Source organism: Monocercomonoides exilis, assembly GCF_001643675.1.
Source record: "Monocercomonoides exilis strain PA203 chromosome Unknown scaffold29-1213020, whole genome shotgun sequence".
Taxonomy (NCBI): domain Eukaryota; phylum Preaxostyla; order Oxymonadida; family Polymastigidae; genus Monocercomonoides; species Monocercomonoides exilis.
The window spans coordinates 887,739-907,879 of NW_027150574.1; the positions used below are offsets into that span (position 1 = coordinate 887,739).

The 20,141-nt window shown below is 36.8% G+C and overlaps 7 protein-coding genes across 7 annotated transcripts; 1 reads left to right on the forward strand and 6 right to left on the reverse strand.

Annotated features, from left to right (window-relative positions):
- Positions 1-3: 3 nt before the first annotated feature.
- Positions 4-2,730, forward strand: MONOS_11329 (uncharacterized protein; the record flags this gene model as incomplete). The annotated part of the gene is made up of 5 exons (XM_067863850.1): positions 4-131; positions 188-263; positions 313-417; positions 474-583; positions 640-2,730. 5 exons carry the CDS (start codon positions 4-6, stop codon positions 2,492-2,494), a joined length of 2,274 nt encoding a protein of 757 aa, XP_067725444.1. The 3' UTR covers positions 2,495-2,730.
- A 3,248-nt stretch (positions 2,731-5,978) lies between these two features.
- Positions 5,979-6,489, reverse strand: MONOS_11330 (uncharacterized protein; the record flags this gene model as incomplete). Its single annotated transcript, XM_067863852.1, has 2 exons — positions 5,979-6,313; positions 6,387-6,489. The coding sequence occupies 2 exons, from the start codon at positions 6,487-6,489 to the stop codon at positions 5,979-5,981; spliced, it is 438 nt and encodes a 145-aa protein (XP_067725445.1).
- A 1,394-nt stretch (positions 6,490-7,883) lies between these two features.
- Positions 7,884-10,047, reverse strand: MONOS_11331 (uncharacterized protein; the record flags this gene model as incomplete). The annotated part of the gene is made up of 3 exons (XM_067863853.1): positions 7,884-9,363; positions 9,447-9,695; positions 9,797-10,047. The coding sequence occupies 3 exons, from the start codon at positions 10,045-10,047 to the stop codon at positions 7,884-7,886; spliced, it is 1,980 nt and encodes a 659-aa protein (XP_067725446.1).
- Positions 10,048-10,582: 535 nt separating this feature from the next.
- Positions 10,583-11,026, reverse strand: MONOS_17758 (uncharacterized protein; the record flags this gene model as incomplete). The annotated part of the gene is made up of 1 exon (XM_067870709.1): positions 10,583-11,026. The coding sequence occupies one exon, from the start codon at positions 11,024-11,026 to the stop codon at positions 10,583-10,585; it is 444 nt and encodes a 147-aa protein (XP_067725447.1).
- A 509-nt stretch (positions 11,027-11,535) lies between these two features.
- MONOS_11332 (uncharacterized protein) lies at positions 11,536-12,627 on the reverse strand (the record flags this gene model as incomplete). Its single annotated transcript, XM_067863854.1, has 2 exons — positions 11,536-11,796; positions 12,049-12,627. 2 exons carry the CDS (start codon positions 12,625-12,627, stop codon positions 11,536-11,538), a joined length of 840 nt encoding a protein of 279 aa, XP_067725448.1.
- Positions 12,628-12,868: 241 nt separating this feature from the next.
- On the reverse strand, positions 12,869-13,320 carry MONOS_11333 (uncharacterized protein; the record flags this gene model as incomplete). Its single annotated transcript, XM_067863855.1, has 2 exons — positions 12,869-13,117; positions 13,159-13,320. 2 exons carry the CDS (start codon positions 13,318-13,320, stop codon positions 12,869-12,871), a joined length of 411 nt encoding a protein of 136 aa, XP_067725449.1.
- A 1,467-nt stretch (positions 13,321-14,787) lies between these two features.
- MONOS_11334 (uncharacterized protein) lies at positions 14,788-18,739 on the reverse strand (the record flags this gene model as incomplete). Its single annotated transcript, XM_067863856.1, has 4 exons — positions 14,788-16,811; positions 17,895-18,191; positions 18,242-18,472; positions 18,574-18,739. 4 exons carry the CDS (start codon positions 18,737-18,739, stop codon positions 14,788-14,790), a joined length of 2,718 nt encoding a protein of 905 aa, XP_067725450.1.
- Between the last annotated feature and the right edge of the window lie 1,402 nt (positions 18,740-20,141).

Sequence of the window (20,141 nt, forward strand, 5' to 3'; positions counted from 1 at the left end):
TTAATGCCAAGAAAAGGTAAAAACCAGCAGCAAATATTGCAGCAAGGACAAGTTTTTGAGGTGTTTGGAAGTCCTTGTCCTCCAACTGATGAAATACCAGAGGATGCAAATACATATTTGCGACAATCAATGTTTATTTTTTTCAAATACACAAAGTTATATTTGATATAATGATTTTATTTTTCAGCTGGGTTGAACAGCATGCTGATAAAACAGCTTGCGCTGAAAAGCTTCCAGATTTTCATCAAAGTACTGCAAAATCTGTTTGAACTTTTTTTTCAATAATTTTTTAGAATCAATGTGCATTTTCAGATTTTCCCATCAGAACCTCAACAACACATAACTGTTACCCCAGAGATTCTTCCTGAATCATCCTGGGCTAACTCTTTAATAATTAAATTTTTGCATCTTCGCCAGGTTTGAAGTCAACTTTTACAAATTTCAAGGTTGCTTTTGGTCTTAATTATCTGTAGGTTCTTTCATGTATGAAAAAATATCGTGAAGAACATTCGACATATGATTCTGTTGTTTATCCTTTTCCTTCTGTATCTTCCAAAAAGAAATGGATAAATATTTGGTCAAGGTTTTGCAATTTTTTGTTTCATTATTTAAATTTTAATTTTAATTTATTAAATGAAGCACAACTTTTACATCAGAATCACTTATTTCTGCAATCTTTCCAACTATTTCAAAAGAGACTCTTGCTTCTGCCGCTGTTTTTCCATTATGTAACAAGTGCGATCAATCAAATAATTTGCCAGATTGTAATTTTACTGGTCCAATTCAAAGGAAAATGTCACAAAACTTAGAAACTGTTGAGGGGAAATTTGATTCCAGCGTTCAAATGAGAGAAATTACATTTTTAGATAAAGATGACGATGGTGAAGAAGAAGAAGAAAAAGAAGAGAGTGATGAAATGGAAGAGGATTGTGATGAAGATGAGTGCGAAGAAGAGCTGCCAACTTTATCTTTTCTATCTTCAAATCAGCTCCATCCTTTCGAGGAAGAACCGATTAACCCAAAAAGCCAGTCACCTGCTCCATCTTCACAGCTTCCTATTCCTCCTTCTTCAACGTCCAATTTACATGAGTCTACAGAAGATCAGACAAAAACAGAAGCAACTTCACTATTATCATCTCCACCTCTTTCTCATTCAGTTCTTCCAACATATCTACCTCCCACATCGTATCTTCTTTCATTAAAGCAGGCATCTATCGTAACTCTTCTTACCAATTTGTGTGAGTTCATTTCAAATACAGTGAATCTTCTTTCGGCAACAATTGAAAAATCAAAGGAAGTTCTTGCCGACAAACAACATGATGAAATTTTGAAAAGTTCACTCACAGCAGATAGCATTAAAATAAAATCCCAATCAGAAACCATTCCGGCAGCCAAAGCTAATTCTTGTGCAAGTTCAAATGATGATACTGATCAGAATTCTACAATTAGTGACTCTCCAATCAAAGTGATGTCTGATATGTCAAGTGAATCATCAAGTGTTGGAGATTTAGTAGAAGTTATGCAGTTTAAAATCGAAAAGAACGAAGCATTGTCAGTTCAGCAAAATGGTTGTACGAAAGTGTCAGATCGACCTTCTTTTACCTCTCCTCTTACAAATGCTCCTTCAAAGTCAATGGAATCTGAGACGTCTTCTCCATTCTCAACATCATCTTTGCTTTCTTCTTTGCCATCGTGTTCTATCGCACCACTCACATTTTCAACTTTTGCTTGGATTTTCTCTCTTCTTTCTGTTTTAGAGAAGCCAATCTCTGCGACTGTCTCATCACATCTGTTTGCTCTTACACGATCTGTTCTTTCTTTGCTCTCATTGTGCGATACAAATGACACATTATTCACAGCTGCAATAAACTTAACAATAAATCATTCGAGTTTATCTGCAATCCTTGATGTTCATTCTGAAGAATCTGAAAGTTTGAAGCATTGTTCAAGCAAAACAGGATGTGGGAGAATGTGGATTCAAGAAGAATTACCTGAGACAGAAAAAATTGAAAACAAAAATGAATGTTTCATCAGTCAGGAGGATAACTCAAATGGTGACATTTTAAATGGAGCAAAAAATGAAATAATTGATGAGATCAAAAAAATCTGGAAGTCGATTCTTCAGCTGATTCTTATTTTGAGTGGTGTCTTTTTTACTTCATCACTTTTGGCTCTGACTTCATTAGAAATTCCAACTTTTTCTTCTTCTTCGGGAGTTGCGTTAAAGGAAAAGAATGCTGTTGATTTGAGTAATCAACTTTGTTTGATAAAAGACAATTTGTGCGTTGAAGATTCCGAGAGCGAAGATGAAGAAATGGAAGAAAATGTAAGTGCTGGTTATTTATCGCCACAGTACAATGATATACCATTGAAACAATTAAATCAAAACATTTGTTCAACACAGCAAGATCCTTTCAATAATCTCTGTATCAATGAAAAAGAAGAAGGTGAACTCTCTGAAGAAGATACTTTAGGAGATCAAACTGAAGCTTAAAATTGAAATCGCTTTTTATAAATTTTATTAATTTGATTTTTTGTATTTGTTATTATTAAATATTTATTTTCTATATAAATTTATCTTTTTGGAGATATTTAATTTATTAATTTATTCCTTCATTTGAAAATCATGATTGAAAAAACTCTTTTAATATTCCATCATTATATTTTAATGTGTAAATATGTAGAGGTTATTTTTTACGAAATTATACATAATTAATAATTGTTATTCCATATTTTTAAAAGCAATCAGATTTTTTCAACACAATACACAGTTTTTATTTCAAATGACATTGAAGTGTTATCTTGATTCAAATCTTCAAGTAAAAATTTTTTTATAATAATGTTCTTTTTTCTGTATTAAGAACACATTAGAAAAGATTTATTTTAATTTGGATCATTTCTTTGTTCAGTGATTTTTAATCAAATGATCAAACTTATGTTTTTAACATATGGGGCAAAGTATTTCGCTTCAGGCATTTTATTTGAAAAATTATGCATCTTTGATGAACTTTTTGTGATCAAAAAATATGAAAAAAATGGGTTTCTTTTTTGATTCACATGTGAGATCCTAAAACATTTTATTGTTGTATCAACGATGCTTGTTTTCAGTAATGAAAATCAAATTTATTTTGAAATCTAATAATGTTTAAAAATGTTATAAGTGATACTATTTTTTCATGCTTTGAGTAAAAGAAAACTTGAAAGTCCATATTTTCCCACATATATATCATTAATTGAATAATAATAATAAATATAAAAAACATTGAGTTCTGCACAACTTTTGGTGACTTTTTTCGACTGTGATAAAATGACAAGTCTCCTTTAGATGAAAAAACATCCTCTATTAATTGTTCGAAGTTGGTTAACTTCTTATTCAAATTTTCTAAAATAAAGCATTTTTTATTAATATTGTTTGTGATTATTTTGTTATTGGCTGAATGTGAGAAAGAAATGAAAATATTTCTTTCTGTCATAATTCGAAATAAAGATTAGAAGTCGAACCTCTAATATTATAATTTGTGAATAAACATGGAAATTTTTGATTTTTCAGAAAAATATAATTTTCATGAAAATAGGATAATATTAAAATTATTTCACGTCACATAGTTATACAATGCATTATTCAATCAAGATTAATAATTAGTATCAATGAAAGATGTGGAAAATATTTTTTTCCCAAATAATTGTATCTATTAATGCACTTTCTGAATTATTCATTTGTTTCAATTGATCCTCTGAATATATGGGTGATTTTTTTTGATATCATAAAAAATTACGAAGTTTGATCAAAAAATTATTTTATTAAGGGTGTGGGTGATAAATGAATTTTCAGTTGATATTACATGAAAATAAGGTTTAATATATTATTATTATTAATTATTTGTTGATTTTAATTTGATTTTAATAGTTTTTATTACAAAATTTGAAAAAAACATAAATAATTAAATAATATATAGGGTGGTCCTTTATATTTTGCACAAAGAATAAAAAATGGGTAAATAAAAAATGAATTATCAAAAATTTTTTGATATAACAGAGTTTTGCACTCTGATTGGAATGAATTCCGAAGAAATATATGAAAAACTGCAAATTGCGTATGGTTTAAAACTTCCGGATATAAGAACTATTCGTTCATGGAACATTCGAATTCAAAGGCGAGAAGAAATTGACAGGAGACATTATAATCGCGGAAAACCAACTAATGAAGTGTTGATAAAGAAGATACAACAAGCAGTGGAAGAAAATCCTCATATTAGCTCCCGAGCGTTGGCAGAACAATTTAGTGTTGCAAAAACAACTGTTTTACGGATTCTTCATGAAAAATTACATCTCCATTCTTACAAAATTAGGTGGGTGCCGTACTCACTGAATGATGATCAGAAAAAAATCCGCGTTCAAACTGGCTTACAATTACTGGAGAAATTGAGAGATTTACGAAAAAGAAATTTTGAAGGGCTGATTACAGGTGATGAATCTTTTTTCTTCAGAAGGTATAATTTCGAATGCGAATGGAGAAAAGAAAAATCTGAAGTGTCAACTACAGCAAATTACACTTATTCTGATAAGAAATTCATGTTCACAATTTTCATTTCAGTCCATGGGCTGTTTTTTCTTAATATACTACCAGAAAAAACAAAAATGAATGCAGAATATTTCGTGAATTCGATATTAAAGCCCATTAGCCAGATTCAAATAGACCTTTCTTCCGTTTCACCTATGGATTTTTTTATTCATTTCGATAATGCTCGTCCGCACACAGCAGCAATTTCAAAGATCTTTGCGGAGGAGCATCATTTAAATATTCTTCCGCATCCTCCTTATTCTCCTGATGTTGCGCCATGCGATTTTTTCCTCTTCGGCTACATTAAGCAAGCTCTGAAAGGGAAAAAAATTTCTAATTCTGAAGAATTAGAAATAGAAATAAGAAATATTCTTCATACAATATCTTCAGACATGATTATTCGTGCTTTTGAAAGTTGGATTAAGCGATTGGAGTTTATTACAACTCATAACGGTGAATATTTTTATGATTAAATTTTTATTCTCATTAAATTATGAAACCATATCAAAATTTTTTAACAAAATATAAAGGACCACCCTATATATAGAAATTGAAATTATAAGAACAAAACAAAAGTTAACTGGTTTTGAAAACATGAAAACAATAATAACAATATGTAATCAGTAATTTTTTTATATAAATATTAGTTTTATGATGTTATTGCAAAGTTATTTATTAATTGACAATGAAGATCTTGAAACATTTATTGAAAACGAATAATTTTCATTAACACATATAGAGAAAAATGATGGAAACACATAATATTTGTCGAATAAACTATTGTTCATTGTTAATAATTGTTCTTTAATTAATAATTCTTGAAATTAGTTATAAAAATTTATTGATCAAAGCCATTGAAAAAAATTAATAAAGAAACAACATGAAATTTAAGAATTTCTCATTCAGACACTTTTTAATCTTCCATAGAAAGAAAATCTTCATTTGAACTTTTAAATTTTCCTTTCTCTTTATCCTTCATCCTCTTCCTCGTCTTTCATCCTTCATCCTGACACTGCCTCCTCAGTTGCTCTGCTTTTGCAGGCTGCTCTTTTTATATGCAGACTCCACAAACACCTTTTTCATATGCAACTGTGGAAGCGGTTGAAGTGCCTGTGTCTTATAACAACTGAGCCCTTTCCTTTTCATGTATATTATGTCAGTTTCTGCATCCACTTCCTCTGAACTCAAATCCCTCTCAGTCTCGTTTTCTTTGATCACTGTCGCTGCCCTCGATGTTATCAGCCCATCCACACTGGCCGGAAAGACTGTCTCGAGGTTAGCGGCCACAGACATAAGAAAAGTCTTCGCTTTGGACTTTGCCAACATCACCAACATCGTGCTGTCATGCAACGGGACAGTTCAAGCGGGAAAGCGGAGAGGAGATGTGCTGAAGACTGTGCTGCCGAGGCGTAAGTGTTCACCAGTTGCGCGCATTGATTTGCATCCTCATCCAGTGCATCATCACTTGCTCAACAAACAGCGACTGCCTCTTTCCCGACTGCTCCCACAAAGCTGTCGCATCTGCCAACCCCATTTCCATCCTCGCTCTCCGCTGAGCCTTGAATAACGCCTTTGCGGGCAAGTGCATCTTTCTCCAGTGCTGCAGCATCCAAGCCGAAACAACGAGTTCCTCTTTTTCCTTCACTTTTTCCAACTCTCTCTCGTCACAGAAGCCTCCTTTTGCGACATCAACTCCTCCCGTCCCGGCCTCAACTTCTATGTTGGTCACGATCTCATCCTCTTCTTCTTCTACTGCGCCCAACAGATATTCGTCGATAAAGCCACCAGATCATTCGCTTGCCCATTAATCCTCTGCATCGACAACACTCGTCAATATCTTCTGGATCTCCTCCTTCTCTTTCGAAGCCCATATCTCTCTTTCCATATTCCGATTCTGGTTTATTTCCAGAAGTCTTGATCTTGTTCATTTGAACACCATCAGTTGGCTTCCGTTGTGTTTCTCAATGGCTGCATCATCCTTTAAGCCACCTCTGCTTCAATTGTTCCTTCGAATTATCCCTTTTTTCTCCTTCCAACCAACATGTCTGCCTCAACTCAAAACTGCTTTGTTTCTGCAAAAACACCACTCACCTCTCCAACGCACCTGTTCATCACTTTCGCCTCTTTCCTTATGCTTCTTGTACTCTCACTGCTTACTCCCTTAATCTCTTCCACATCAACCTCTCAGTTCTCAAAGTTGCTTCAACTTTGCTTATGCTTGACGATGAATCAATAAGCATCTTTGAACATCTTTTAATAACAGTCCTCGCCATTGTTAGCAAAAGCATAGTTTTTCTTTATCTTTCTGGAATATAAATGTCAGAAATCTCCTTCATCATGATGCGCTTTATCTTTACTATCATTTTTCTCGGCTAGCTCTGTCGAAGCATGCTCGAAGGCCACTTTCAACTCACCAACGACAGCCTCTCCATCCTGAATTACCCCTCCACCTTCCACAACAGCAACTGCTCTAACTTTTGTGTACTCCTCATTGCCTAACCCTGGAAAGGCTCCTGAATGCTCTTTCATTTACTCACATAGAAACGAAACGGTGGATATTCTTTCCTCTGCTTCGCCAATCAATTCCCTTCCATGATGATTGTTGCAATGCTCCAAAGAGCATATGAAAAAGAAGAAACGGACGGAATGGTTCTGACATTCAACGAACTCTTCTTGCTTCATTGTCGCGTACTGTTACTGTTCGTCGACGTCTTCTCTTCAAACTTCTCTCCATTTATTTTTAACTTTAACATTTATCAATATCTTCATTTTTTTCTTTCAAATTTCCAATCATCATTTATTGACAAATCAAATTCTTCTTCTCTTTATCTTCATTCTCTTCATTCACTTATCATCTTCTTTTCATTTTTTTTAAAGAAGTTGATTTCTTCATAAATTCCATTCTTTTTAATTTCTGCTATTATCCATTATGAAGATGCAAAAAATGAAGAAATACGATTAGGAAAAGAAGAAAAAGTGATCGTAGTAGTAGAAGTGAAATAGAAAGAGGAAGAGGAAGAAGAAGAAGAAGAAGAATGTGAAGAAGAAGAAGAAGAAGAAGAAGAAGCGTAGAAAAAGAAACATCCAAGAAGGAGAAAGAAGGAGAAGAAGAAGAAGAAGAAGAAGAAGAAGAAGAAGAAGCAGAGAATGAGGCATTGAGTGTGCCAGCAGCAGCTGAGGCTGTTGAGAAAGCATCGACTGAACGGCTAGCTGTCTGCACACTCCGACGAGAATTCCGCGATGCGGCAGTGATCGCTCTTCTTTCCTCTCTTCTTTCTCATCTTCTGCTTTGTCTGCTGATATTCTCAACTTCTTCTTCTTCTTAACTTCTTTCTCTTTCTCCCTCATTTTCAATTTCAATATCGTCTCTTTCTTCTCTTTCGTTTGAACTTCCTTCATCATTATCGTTGTCATTATCTTCTTCATTCTCTTCATTTTCAGCTTCTTCTGAATCCAGCGGTGTTATATGCTTTCTATTTAAGCTGCTTTTGATGTCTGCAGGAATTAGTTCTGGAGGGGTTGGGGAAGCGATCGGGGCGATGAAGGGATTATTTTCTGAAGTTGCATTGTTTTGAGCAAAATTCGAAAAAGATTGCGGACTTGGGCTGAATACGTGCTTTCTATCTGAATCTATGGAAGTTTCTCTTATATCACCTTCTTTATTATTATCATCCACTTCTTTGTTACTTCCTTCTTCTTCTCCTTCCTCTTTCCTCTTCTTCGCATACGCCTCCCCTCCCATTCTTGTCATCTTCAGCACGATCCCAAAGATATCCATCTCCACCAGCTGCTTTCTAAAAGCCCTGCTAATCTCGCACACAACCGCCACAAAACTCAGCACATTCGCCAAGTTAATTCCCTCCATCGTCTCCAGCAGCTGCGGAACAACAGAAGAGAGCAAGATATGTGTGGAAGGCCAGGAGGGGAAACTGATTCTGATAGAAGACAAAGAATGTGCTATGCGTCTGTCTTGCTTGGCAAAGTGGGTTAAGGCGCGGGCTGCGTAGACGAGAGGAGGAGTTGGGCAGAGGCGGAGGTAGGCGTTGGGACTGGTGGAGGAGACGGAAGAGAGAGAGGTGAGGGAAGGGAACTTGGTGAAAAAGAGGGATGTGAGAAGGCGGATGAAGCAGGTGCCGGAGTCGAAGTGAAGTTTTTGGTCGGAAGAGGAATATGAAGAGGGAGAGTAAAAGGGAGAGGAAGAAGAAGAATACATTGCTTCCATTGCATTTGCTGCTGATGCGATTCTTCCACTTCCGCTCCCACTCCCACCAGGAGAAGAAGCCAGAGAAAAGAAAAACGACGCCCTTTCCTCCGGTTTCTGGTACAGCTGCAGCGCAATCCTGTCTTCCATTACGTCCTCTGCCCCAAATCCCAGTTCAGCAAAGGCCAAAATGCAAGCAACAGCCAAAGAGACTGTGCGTGGTGTGTGCGTGAGCGGGTTGATCAGCTTCAGCATCGACTCGAACGTGAACGAGTACATCTTCACCTCCAGCATTTCGCAGGGGCAGCCAAACCGCTCTCCATTATATTCCCTCCTTCGTGTGATAGAAGTGATGGCGCTGTCAGCGTCAGGCCGGTTGTGTATCGTGCCCAGCATCACCACAAAGAACTGCAGGGCGCCAAAATTAAGCTCATCTGGAACTGATCTCAGCCCTGCAGACGCCCACTCGATGGCTCTGAGGGAATCCAGCGACAGACGCTCGCTTTCTCCCCTCTTCGCTGCCTCCAACAGGATCTGCAGGACGGTTGTCTGAAGAGCTGTGTTTGGGATACCAATAAAAGGAGCATGCGAGGCATTGCAACTGAAATGTGCTCAAAGCTGACAGCAGACGATGCAAACAGCGCGACAAGCGAGGCGGAGAGGGAGCGGTCGACCTCGCAGTACCTCTTCATCTGCTCTGCATTCAGTAGCTCAGGAAAGATCGGGTTCCACAAGTCGAAGTACTTTGAGGGCGGGTGAGTTTCAGCCAGGCGGTTGAGGGCGAGCAAAGCAGCGTGCAGGACAGTGGGGGAACTGATGCGCAGGCATTCTTTTGCCCATTTGGCTCCTGTGATGTCAGGGTCGTTGATGCTGTCGCCGCCGCTGAAGAAAGAGGCGAGGACGTCTGTGGTAGCAGAGCTGAGGTGGCTGTTGCTGTTCCCACAGAATGTGCAGATGAGGAAGAGGCAGCTGCGCACGTGGAGGGTCACAAACTGTTTTAATCTTTCTCTTTCTGACAGGATCATCTTTCGCACACGCGCGGGGGAGGCGGCGGGGGAAATAGAGAGGAGACAGAAGGCGCAGGAAACGAGTGAATTTGCGTGCCTGGTGTGAGAAGAGAAGATGGCGACACAATAAAAAGTGCAGAACATCCAAGTGAATAGGATAAGTTGGAGTGATAAATCCACCTTCGCTCTGCGTCTGAGAGACGGGAATCAAGTTCGTTCAATGCCAGACGCTGCAGAAGAGCTGCTTCTGAGTCTTCGGCTGTGCAAAATTCTTTCATTGAATCGCCTTCTATTGAAAGGAGAAGAAGAAGAAGATGATGATGATAAAGGTGTTATTTCTGTTATTGAAGAAGAAGAAGGAGGAGGAGGTGAAGAAGAAGAAGAAGAAGAAGATTATGAATTAGATTGTAGCTGTGAGATAAGCAGAGGAAGTAGGACAGTTGCAGGTGAAGATGATAGAGCATCCTTTAACAAATGAGAAAGAATTCGAGAAAGTTGACTTCTCATCATCGAATTCTTAGGAATTGTTCCTGATGGATGGGAGAAAAGAAAAAGAAGGAGATGTTCGTTTTCCACTCTGAAGTGGAAGAGAATGAGTCGAAGGAAAAGGGAGGGAAACTGAGGATGGAGAATTTATTGATGTGAATGACGGAGAAGAGGGAGAAGGAGAAGGAGATTGCGAAAGCAAAAAGAGAGGAAACTGAGAGGAGGTTACGCTTGTCTGAAGCTGATGCGGAAGAATTGCTGAGAATTGGCCAATCTTCATCCAACAGGGAAGTTCTCCTCTTCTTCCACTTGCTGTTCCTTATGCATTTATCGCATGCCAACAGAAGTTGTATTAGCTTCATCAGCAGCAGAATTTGAAGATCCACTCAGGTCCAGTGCATCTGTTGTTATATTCGATGCCAATGAAGTTGACTGAGACTCAGATGTTTGCTTAACGGAAGCAAAAGCGGAAGGTGTGACTTGTTGTGTGAATGAAGCACCAACGGCCTTTAACCGCTGAATGAGAAAGGAAGAAATGGACATCGAAGGAGAAGAAGAATGTTTCTGGTTTTGGTGCATCTCGAATATGGCTGATATTTCGTGGAACAAGTTCTTCTTCACCATCAGCAAAAGAGCAGCGGTGACAATAGCGGTGAGTGCAGTGCGTGTGTCCAGCGGATGAAGCAGCAGGCGATTGGATGACGCGGCAGAAGGGCTGAGTGGCTGCGTGGAGTATGAGATGATGGAAGGTGATGTACTGGAAGATGACATGGACTGAGAAATGGAAATAGAAGCGACACAAAATGTGAATAGAGAAGGAAATGAGAATACGAAGATGAAGTTAAAGGAGCTGAAAGCAGCTGAGAAGGCAGAGTGCGGATGATTGGAGTGAGTGGATGCGAAAGAGGGAGAGGGCACACGTTGACAAGAGGCTTCCACAAAAATTTGAGAGAAAAAGGCAGTATCGAAGGATGCTCTTCTTTATGTGGCTGTTCAACGCGCAGCGGAGCAACCTTGTGTGTGTTGAATCTGTCAGTTCGAATAGAGTTTCTCTGATGGATGGGACGCATGTTATTCTCGGCAGAGAAACAAAAAATGCATTTTCGGTAGCAGACGGCAATATTAACTTGTCTTTGATAAAGACAGACAAAGCAAACAGAAGCGGGTCTGCAAATATTCGTATTGATTGTCAATGTTTCATTGTCAATTGAATCTAAAGAGATGCCATCACCATTATCTCTATTGATCTTTTTATGCACTTCAAACTCGTTGCTGTAGATTCACCTCTCTTCGCAGAACAGCTCAGCTGTGTTTCTCGCCTCGTACACTCCTTTCACAGCTGCCCTTTCTTCTCCTCTCCACACATTCATCTCATTTCCCATGTTCTCCACCAGTTGTGCATCTCTCACAGTATCTTCTCCTCCCAAGCTGAACAGCCTCGTTCCACACGACAGGCTCAGAAACGAGTTCGCATCATTCTCCAATATTCCCCCTGTTCCACAGGCGTGAGATGATGGAATCGAAGAAGGCTTTAGATAATGCTACGCCTTGAGTTGATTCAAAAAATGGGACAGCGCCTTTCCGAGTGAGTGGAGCAAAGTGGCAACTTCTTTCTTCCCAACCTGCTGCATCGACCGCACAAACAGCTTCTTCAGCCCTGTATTCTGTCTGCACTTCCTCCAAAACACAGAAGGATTTCCAAAGTCATCCACTCTTCCTCCTCCATCTTCTTTATTTGCATTGGCATGCCTGTCTGGCTAGACAAACTCGCTAATAAACAAGCCGTGGAAAACCTGTTTCTCGCAGCTGCTCTGAGATGTGCCTGCAATTCTCTGCCGAGTGTTGCTCTGATGGCAGACAAGGCAAGATGCCTTTTTGACAAAGAAACAGCAGCCAAGCAGTGATTGCTGTGTCTTCTGGCGGGTGCTGCCTGGCTTCTCTGCTTCCGTCACAGCCAATTGCGTTCTAGTCTTCTTTTTTCTCTCCATTTTCTTTGTGGATTTGGCTGAAGGAAAGGTGAACTGCAGAGGAATCGGACTGAACTCTCCGCTGGCGATGGTCGAAGTAGGTGAGAAAGAAACACGGGATTTCTTCTGGTTGCTCTTTTGGGATGTCGATGAAAACATCTTTGGCTGTTTGTGAGGGAAGCGCAGGGCAGGGAGTGTGTATGAGTCTTCTACTCTTTCTATCGTCTTGTGTGTCTCATCGGAATTTGATGTGTCAGCAGATCTTGATATATCGAAATAATCTTCATCATCGCTAACGTAACTATCATCGCTATCGTCATTGTCTTCGTCTTCACTGTCTTCTTCTGCTTCTTCCACTTGTCTCACGAGTGTCAGATTCAGAAGAGTCAAATGTGATGCTGCCATCTGCCACACAAAGCAGCTTCAACTTTTTCGAAAGAAGCTCACTTAGGACAGCTTATGAACCCATCATCGGACTTGTCTTTGATTGGAATGCTTTTCCTTTCGCTTTTTTTTCCCTTTCACTCCCGCTTTCCCTCTGCACTTTGCTCCTCTTTGCCTTCAAAACTCCTATTCATCTGGAGGAAGCTCATCAAACACTGAAATAATTCTTTCTTTATCTTTCTCCTTTTTCCTTTTTCACTTCTCATCTTCTTTCACTTTCTCTTTGTTTCCAAGCTTCCTCTAACTCTCCAATGCCACAGTAGCTTTCTCCAAACACCTCGCATTCTGCACTGTCGCATTTGCATTTGTTCATCCTTCGCTCTTCTTCCCCTGCTGATTCAACCTCATTGCAGTCATCATTCGCTTCCTCTTCATCTTCGGTGGTCTTCCTCTTAGAATAGCCAGCGGCACTTGTTCCATCACCACACGTAATAGCTTCTTCTTCTAACTGCTATTATTATTATTATTATTGATGTTATTTCCACTTCCAACCATCTTGTTTGTCAGCCCCAGCACTTCTGATTTGAACTCTGGTGGAGCAATTCTTGAGCCTGTGTGTGTCTTCATACGAACTATCCGCTTGAAGGCAGCAAGCGCTTTTCTACCTCCGCTTCGTTTGAGTGTGCTACCAAGTGCGGTTGTTGGCACAATCATCAGTCAACAGAAGAAGAAGAGGATGATGAAGAGGAATTCTTTGTTTGATCAATTGAAATCGGGAAAGATGCAGTTGGAAAACCAACATTCAATGAGGCAGAAGAAGAAGAAAATAAAAGACTTGAAAATAAAATTAAAATTAAAAAATAAATAAACAAACAAAATGCCTTGAAGGACAAACATAGAATAATCTGCTTCTCTCCATAAGAAACGGGAAACAACAAAATTCAACTATGACTTCAGTCGAGAAAGAGCCACAGAATCTCCACAAAGAAAAGCGAAAGAAATATTCAAAAATGAAAATAGAATCTTTGGCAAATTAAGAAAAATTCCGAAAATTAAGTATCAACACGAAATTTCAAACATTTTTCTTAATTGAAATCCCATTTCAATTTTCAATTTTTTTATTGATCTGCAATTTGCAGAAATGCTTTTTTTATACACCTAGATAATATTTATATGTTGTCGAAGTATTTCATGAGGTCCATAACCATTTCTGCAAATTTCCACGTTATAAAAAAGTTTTCATGATCATTGAGATCTTTTTTTAATGCAAAAAATTTTTTGTTGATCTATTTGCAAAAATTCATTTTTCTTAAATTAATATTAATTGCTTTTAACGTTTATTTAAGTAATATGGAAAAAACTGAAATTGATTTCAAGATAAAAAGACCTAATATTTTAGAATCTGAGTCAAAATCGAAATGGAAATAATATCAATGAAATGAAAAAAATACGTCAAAAATTAACAATCGTTCACCAATCAAAATGACATAAATAAACAAAAAGGACTTCATGATATTAATCATCAAAAAAATAGAAAACAATCAGAATATTTCAAATCAGATTCAATAATTTTCAAAAAAAACATAATTCTTTCACATAATCATTAAATAATCACCATATGTCAACAAAATGTCAACAATTATGAACAATAAAAGATATTAGAAAAAACAGTACTATTACAACAAATTCGTGGTATCAAAGACAATTCCTAACAAAAAAGAATACTTATATAAAAAGTTCAAAAACAAACTTGTCTATTTTCCCTCTGTTTTCCATCCACTCTCCCCTTTCTGATATTTCTCTAACTTTGACTCAAAAAGATCAAATTCAACAAAGAAAAAAGACAGACACAATGATAAAACATTATTTCACACTCTCAACAACTCTCCCTTCCAAAAACCTCACCCAAAGATCAATGAATTCCCTCACAACTCTTTCTATTAATGAATCTCGATATATATACAAATATAAGCGGGACAATAACCAATTTAATTATAGGGACATTATAGGGACAAAAACAACAAGAAAACAATCGGATTCTAACTGTTGTGCACCTGGGAGGCTGTTCGTCGTATCCAGGTCCGGATATTGCAGCCCGAAGGCTGCAATATCTAATACGAACAGTCATGTCCAGCACCCTTCCGATAGAGTGCCAGCTAAGCATACACAACAACTCGTTTCTTAATAGGGGACACCAAAAGAACAATTTTGAGATTCATTAATAGAAGAAGAGTCAAGAAGAAGCTCAAATCTCCTTGAAAGAAGATCTTGAGAAGATTGAGAAAGAAGAGAAGAGTTAGATGATGTGATATCAGAGTGAAATGACTTTCTTGAACGTTGAATTTTTTCTTTCATTGTTGAAGATTCGAGGGCAACCAGAGAGCGTTGAGGAAGATATCCAACAGCTGAAGCAGAGACAAATGAGCCTTTGCGCTCAAAATACAAGTAGTCTTTCATGTGGGGAACTGACAGAGATGGCCATGAAATTTGCTGAGATGGTACATACTCTTCAAAGTACCTCTCATGCACAGAGTCATTGACAAATGTTGAAGATGGTGAAGAGTTTGATGATGATGTTGAGAAAATGTTTGATAGAGAAGTTGAAGAAGCTGATGTTGAAGTATTCATGTTGTTTTCGAAGAAGTCGATCAAATCATGAAGTGAAGTGATGTGTTCAGTTGAAAGATTGTTGTCGATTGCATTAACAAACGCACCAAATTCACTATCACAGATGTTCTTTCCATGGTGCTCAGCGAAAAAATTGAGTTGAGTATTTTTCTTTTTGAGAAGCTTGGATTGTTTGGAGAGGATGAAGTGAAGAAGGAAGCGATTTCGGTTGTGTGGACCCGAATCGCAGAAGAACTTAAAAGTGTGAGTGTCTGAGAAGAAGTGTCTTTTGATCACAGATTCCAGACACTCTATGACAAATCTGTGATCATTAGAAAGGCAGTCGGAGAAGAAGTTGAAAGTTCGTTTTATTTGTTGATTATTAATTTTTTGTAGAGAGATGACAGTGAATTGAGAAACTTGTTGATAGTTGAAGAATTCTTGTTGAAGTTGGTTCTTTCGGATTGGAAGTTTCCACTTCTCTTTGAAGTCGAAGACGAAGACTGCCTCTCCATCTTTCAGATTATCAACAGTTGATTGATAATGTTTTCGTTGCATTTCTGCAACAAGTCGATGTTGTCGAAGAAGTTTGAGTGAATGAAACTCTGCAGAAGAAAGTCCATTTTTGTTTTGAGAAGATTTGAGTTTGTTCTCCAAATAGCTCAACTTCTCACACATTCCACAAAGATCAGTACGCCTTTTCGCTTTCGAGAAGTTTGTTGTCAGCTTGTAGAAATGGGAAAGAGAAACTTTGATGTTTGTTTCTTCTGAAAACTCTTTCCACAATTTCGTCTTGGGCTTGAAGATTAATCTCTTTTCATTGGGAGAAAAGATGCCCGTTTTCTTTCTTTTTTCTTTCAAAGCTTCTAATCCATAAGAAGATGTGATTGACGATGATAGTTGTGGAATGGAAGTTGTTGGATGAAGTGGAGTGATGAATGAGGATGAGGATGATGATGACGTTGTTGTTGTTGTTGTTGTTGATGCCGAAGTTGATGTTGATGATGATGATGATGATGATGATATGTTATTTGAAGTGTTTTCCTTTGATGTTTCTGAAGAAAATGATGAACCACCAAATTGAATAGTTGATAGTGTTGGTTTTGTGTTTTCTTTTGTGTAGAAAGAAAGGGAAGGAGTATAACCTTGAGTGTAAAGATTATTCCATGAAGAACTCCATTTATCACAATCGAATTCAGTCACTTCAGCATCATTGCAAATGCACCATTTGATTTCGTTTCCACTCTTTCTTTTCACCACAGCTATATAATGCCCGTTTTGTTGATTCATTCGCTTGTGGAGTATCTGCCCAATGTGATGATAAAGAATAACTTCCTTATTGCTCTCTTGATGATGTTGAATGTTTTCTTCTGAAAACCCTTTGATAAACGTTCGCTGGTGAACACGATCAGTTTCAATCAGAAGTGTTCTTGAAGGAGCGGAGCAAGCAGAGTCAGTGTATTCGTGACAGAGGGCCAGCACATCTGGAAATGCAGCCATTTCCTCCCATCTCTCAGCACAGTATTTCTCTTTGCATTCATCGCAATAGACAGCATTTTTTCCATCCAATATTTCTGTTGCAAAAAGTGAAGATAAACCTTTGTGAGGTGATGATGTATTGATGACAATATTGCAACAAGCTTCGTTGAAATGTGATGAAATTTTTTGACATTTTTGACATTTGAGATGAGTGATAAGAACAGGATTAAAAGTATCCTTTTCAATCATTTTATCGTTTTGAAGAAGTTGATGAAGATTGTCAAATGCTTCTATCACATTCTGTTGCTGCCTGCTGCTGTATCCGCAAAATGTTTCCCATTTGTTGATCAGTGATGGGACCCACGAATGCACTGACGAACCATCTTTGACAAGTTGCTGACAAACACTCAAAACACGAGAAGACATTGTTTTAATTGCTGTTTTCTTTTTGAATAAAAATGGTTTTTGAGAAGTTATCGAAGAGAAGCATTGAAGAAGAGATGCAAGATAGCATGTGTTTCCTAAATTTTGCAAGCCTTTAACTGTTTTTGATGAAGAACTGGAATCTTTGTTAATGTTTGAAAATATCAATGAAGAAGGAGATTGAACTGAAGGAAGAACATTCATTTTGTTGCTGTTTGAGATGATTTGCGGAGAATAATCATGAAGTGTTTCATCTCTATCATCTGCTTGTGTTTTATGAAGAGAAGAAGTGATACTGCCTTTTGAAAATGATGACAGAAGATTTTGAAAAGCCTGAGGAGGAGGAATAAGTGTTGGTGAAGTTGCATATTCAACTAATTGATCACTCACCCACACATCATTGTTGCCGAAGGAAGAAGTGTTTGTTGTTTCTTTTTGTTGCTTTTTGAAAAATGAAGAAGATGAGGAAGATGAGGAAGATGAGGAAGATGAGGAAGATGAGGAAGATGAGGAAGATGAGGAAGATGAGGAAGATGAGGAAGATGAGGAAGATGAGGAAGATGAGGAAGATGAGGAAGATGAAGATGAGGAAGAATAAGAAGAAGGAAATAAAGAATAAGAAGGAGGAGGAGGAGGAGGAGGAGAAGAAGAAGATGTTGATGATTTTTTTGTTTTGAAGAATTTGTGAATTGGAATGGGTGAAGGAGACGAGTGACGTTTTTGATGTGATTTATTTGTTTTTCTTTTTGTTGAACCCATTTCTCTCCTAATTGGAGTACTGATAGGGGCATCAACAGCTTGAGAAGGAGAAGAATTAGAAGAAGAAGTATTTTTTTCTGAAATTGTTTTTGAATTTTTATTTTGTTGAGATGATGTTGAAGAAGAAGAAGATTGTTTTTTATTTGAAGAAGAGTTTTCTGTAACAATTTCATTTTCCCATGCATCTTCATCAATAAATCTTGCGTAATCTGGCTCAGCTCGCTGCTTTTTCTTTGCTGACTGAAGCGAAGTTGAGGCTTCAGTCGAATGGGCTAACATCCAGTTGTTGCCCTTTTCCCATTCCTGTTCATTTAAGCCTAAAATAAATTGAAGAAATAATTCAATAAAAATATCAATAATTGCAAACCACTTTTGCAAGATGGAAGATGAGGTTTTTGAGGCTGGATGATGTAGCCTTGGTTTTTCTTCAGAGTTTGTTTCGCATAAATAAATTTGCCTTCTGTGACATCATATCCATAGTCCTGTAAATCGGATAATGATGTGTTGCGGGACAGCGCTTGGAGCATTGTTGTCTGAGTGTGCAACGGAGCGTTGTTGTACACCACAGACAGGTCTTCCAGCAGCTTTATGTGATATTCTGTTTCAAAAAAAATTAATAATAAACAAATCAAATAGAAAAAAATAATAGAGAGTTAAAATACTATTTTAAACACATAACAATAAAATAAAAAACCAAACCATTCAAAGACTTTAGTAAATCATTAATAACTGAAGATGATTGCCTGTAGTTATAAAAGAGATAGACGAGCAATGAATCCACGTCATCTCCACCTATGCGTTCAATTTCTTTCCAAAGAGTTTTGGATCTTGAATTAAGAGTTGATTGAGGTATTGAAAAAGACATTTTTATTTTGAAAGTATTTTTATAATGGTTTGATGATATTGGAAATTGATATGCTGTTGTTTTAATAAATAATACTTTTTTTAAAAATTTTTTTTTTGGTTTTGTGTTTAATTAAAGAAAAATTGACAAATAAAATATTTAAAGAGCTTCCAAAAATGAATTATTGTTATTCAAAATTATCTTTCAAAAATTAGCCAACAAATCTGAACTGACATAATTCTTATTTCTTTTTCCTCATCATCTGAAATAATTATAACATTTAACAACAAAATTAAAATTTTTCTTTAAAAAAATAAAAAATGTCACTTGAAAAACAAAAAATCAGCATTACTGTTTTAATCAAAATTTTAATGAACATTAAAGTTATTTTTGTGTTAATTTTAAAAAAATGACTTTTGTTGAAATAGGATTTTTTTTTAAATTTTTATTTTTCTGGAAAATGATAGAATTTTTCTAAATATTCTTTTTTCCATAATGACAAATAATAAACAATGAAAATTTATTTCATCGATTGAAATTTTTAATTAGTAATATTTGTTATAAAAAGTTTGAAAAAATAATCATTCTGAAAATTGTTCGGTTTGATCTTATTGATCTGTGAAAGATTTTAATTACTTGGAAATTTGCAGAAATCGTTTTTGCATACATGAATCTTTTCTTTATATCATTTGTACCATTCACAGTCAAAAAATAATCACTTAAGCAAATTGCAGATCAACAAAAAATACGAAATTTGAAATGGGTTTATAACAAGAAAAATAAAATTTGATTATCTTATGAAAAACTTCGTTTATTGATAAGCAAAATTCAAATATAATTCATGTCTTCTTTAATGCTTCTTCTTCCTCAACTTTTTCAATCCAAACTGTTCTTCATTTATGTCAAATAATTTGATGAATCTTTCATCATTTTCAACCCACATACTTCCACTTTTTCTCCTTTTTCTCCTTCTTCGTTTTTCTGATCCAATGATGTTATCCTCCTCTTCCTCCTTCTACTGCTTCTTCTTCTTCTGCTTCTCTTTCGACTTTTCTTTCAACTACTCTACCTATTATATCGGTTTTGCCACAAAGCGAAGTCATTTCAACAAGATCGCACGAAAGACTCAAAGTGTTTTTCCGCCCTGTGCTTCGTGTATTGTACACATGCCGTGTTGTGCGTGTGATTGAAATGACAAAGACAAAAGAGGTGGATGTTCAGAGAAATTCAAAGCTGACAGAGGAATTAACGGTCCGTTTCAATCTGTTTGCATTTCTCCTGCTTCTTCTTTATTGTTACAGAGTCGGGAAGAAGAGCAAGAAACCGGAGAAATGTTATGAATATAATTCAAACACAACGAAACTGCATTATGAGTAGCGACTGGATTGGGGATAATTCCATATGAAGCTGTTGTGGATGTTCA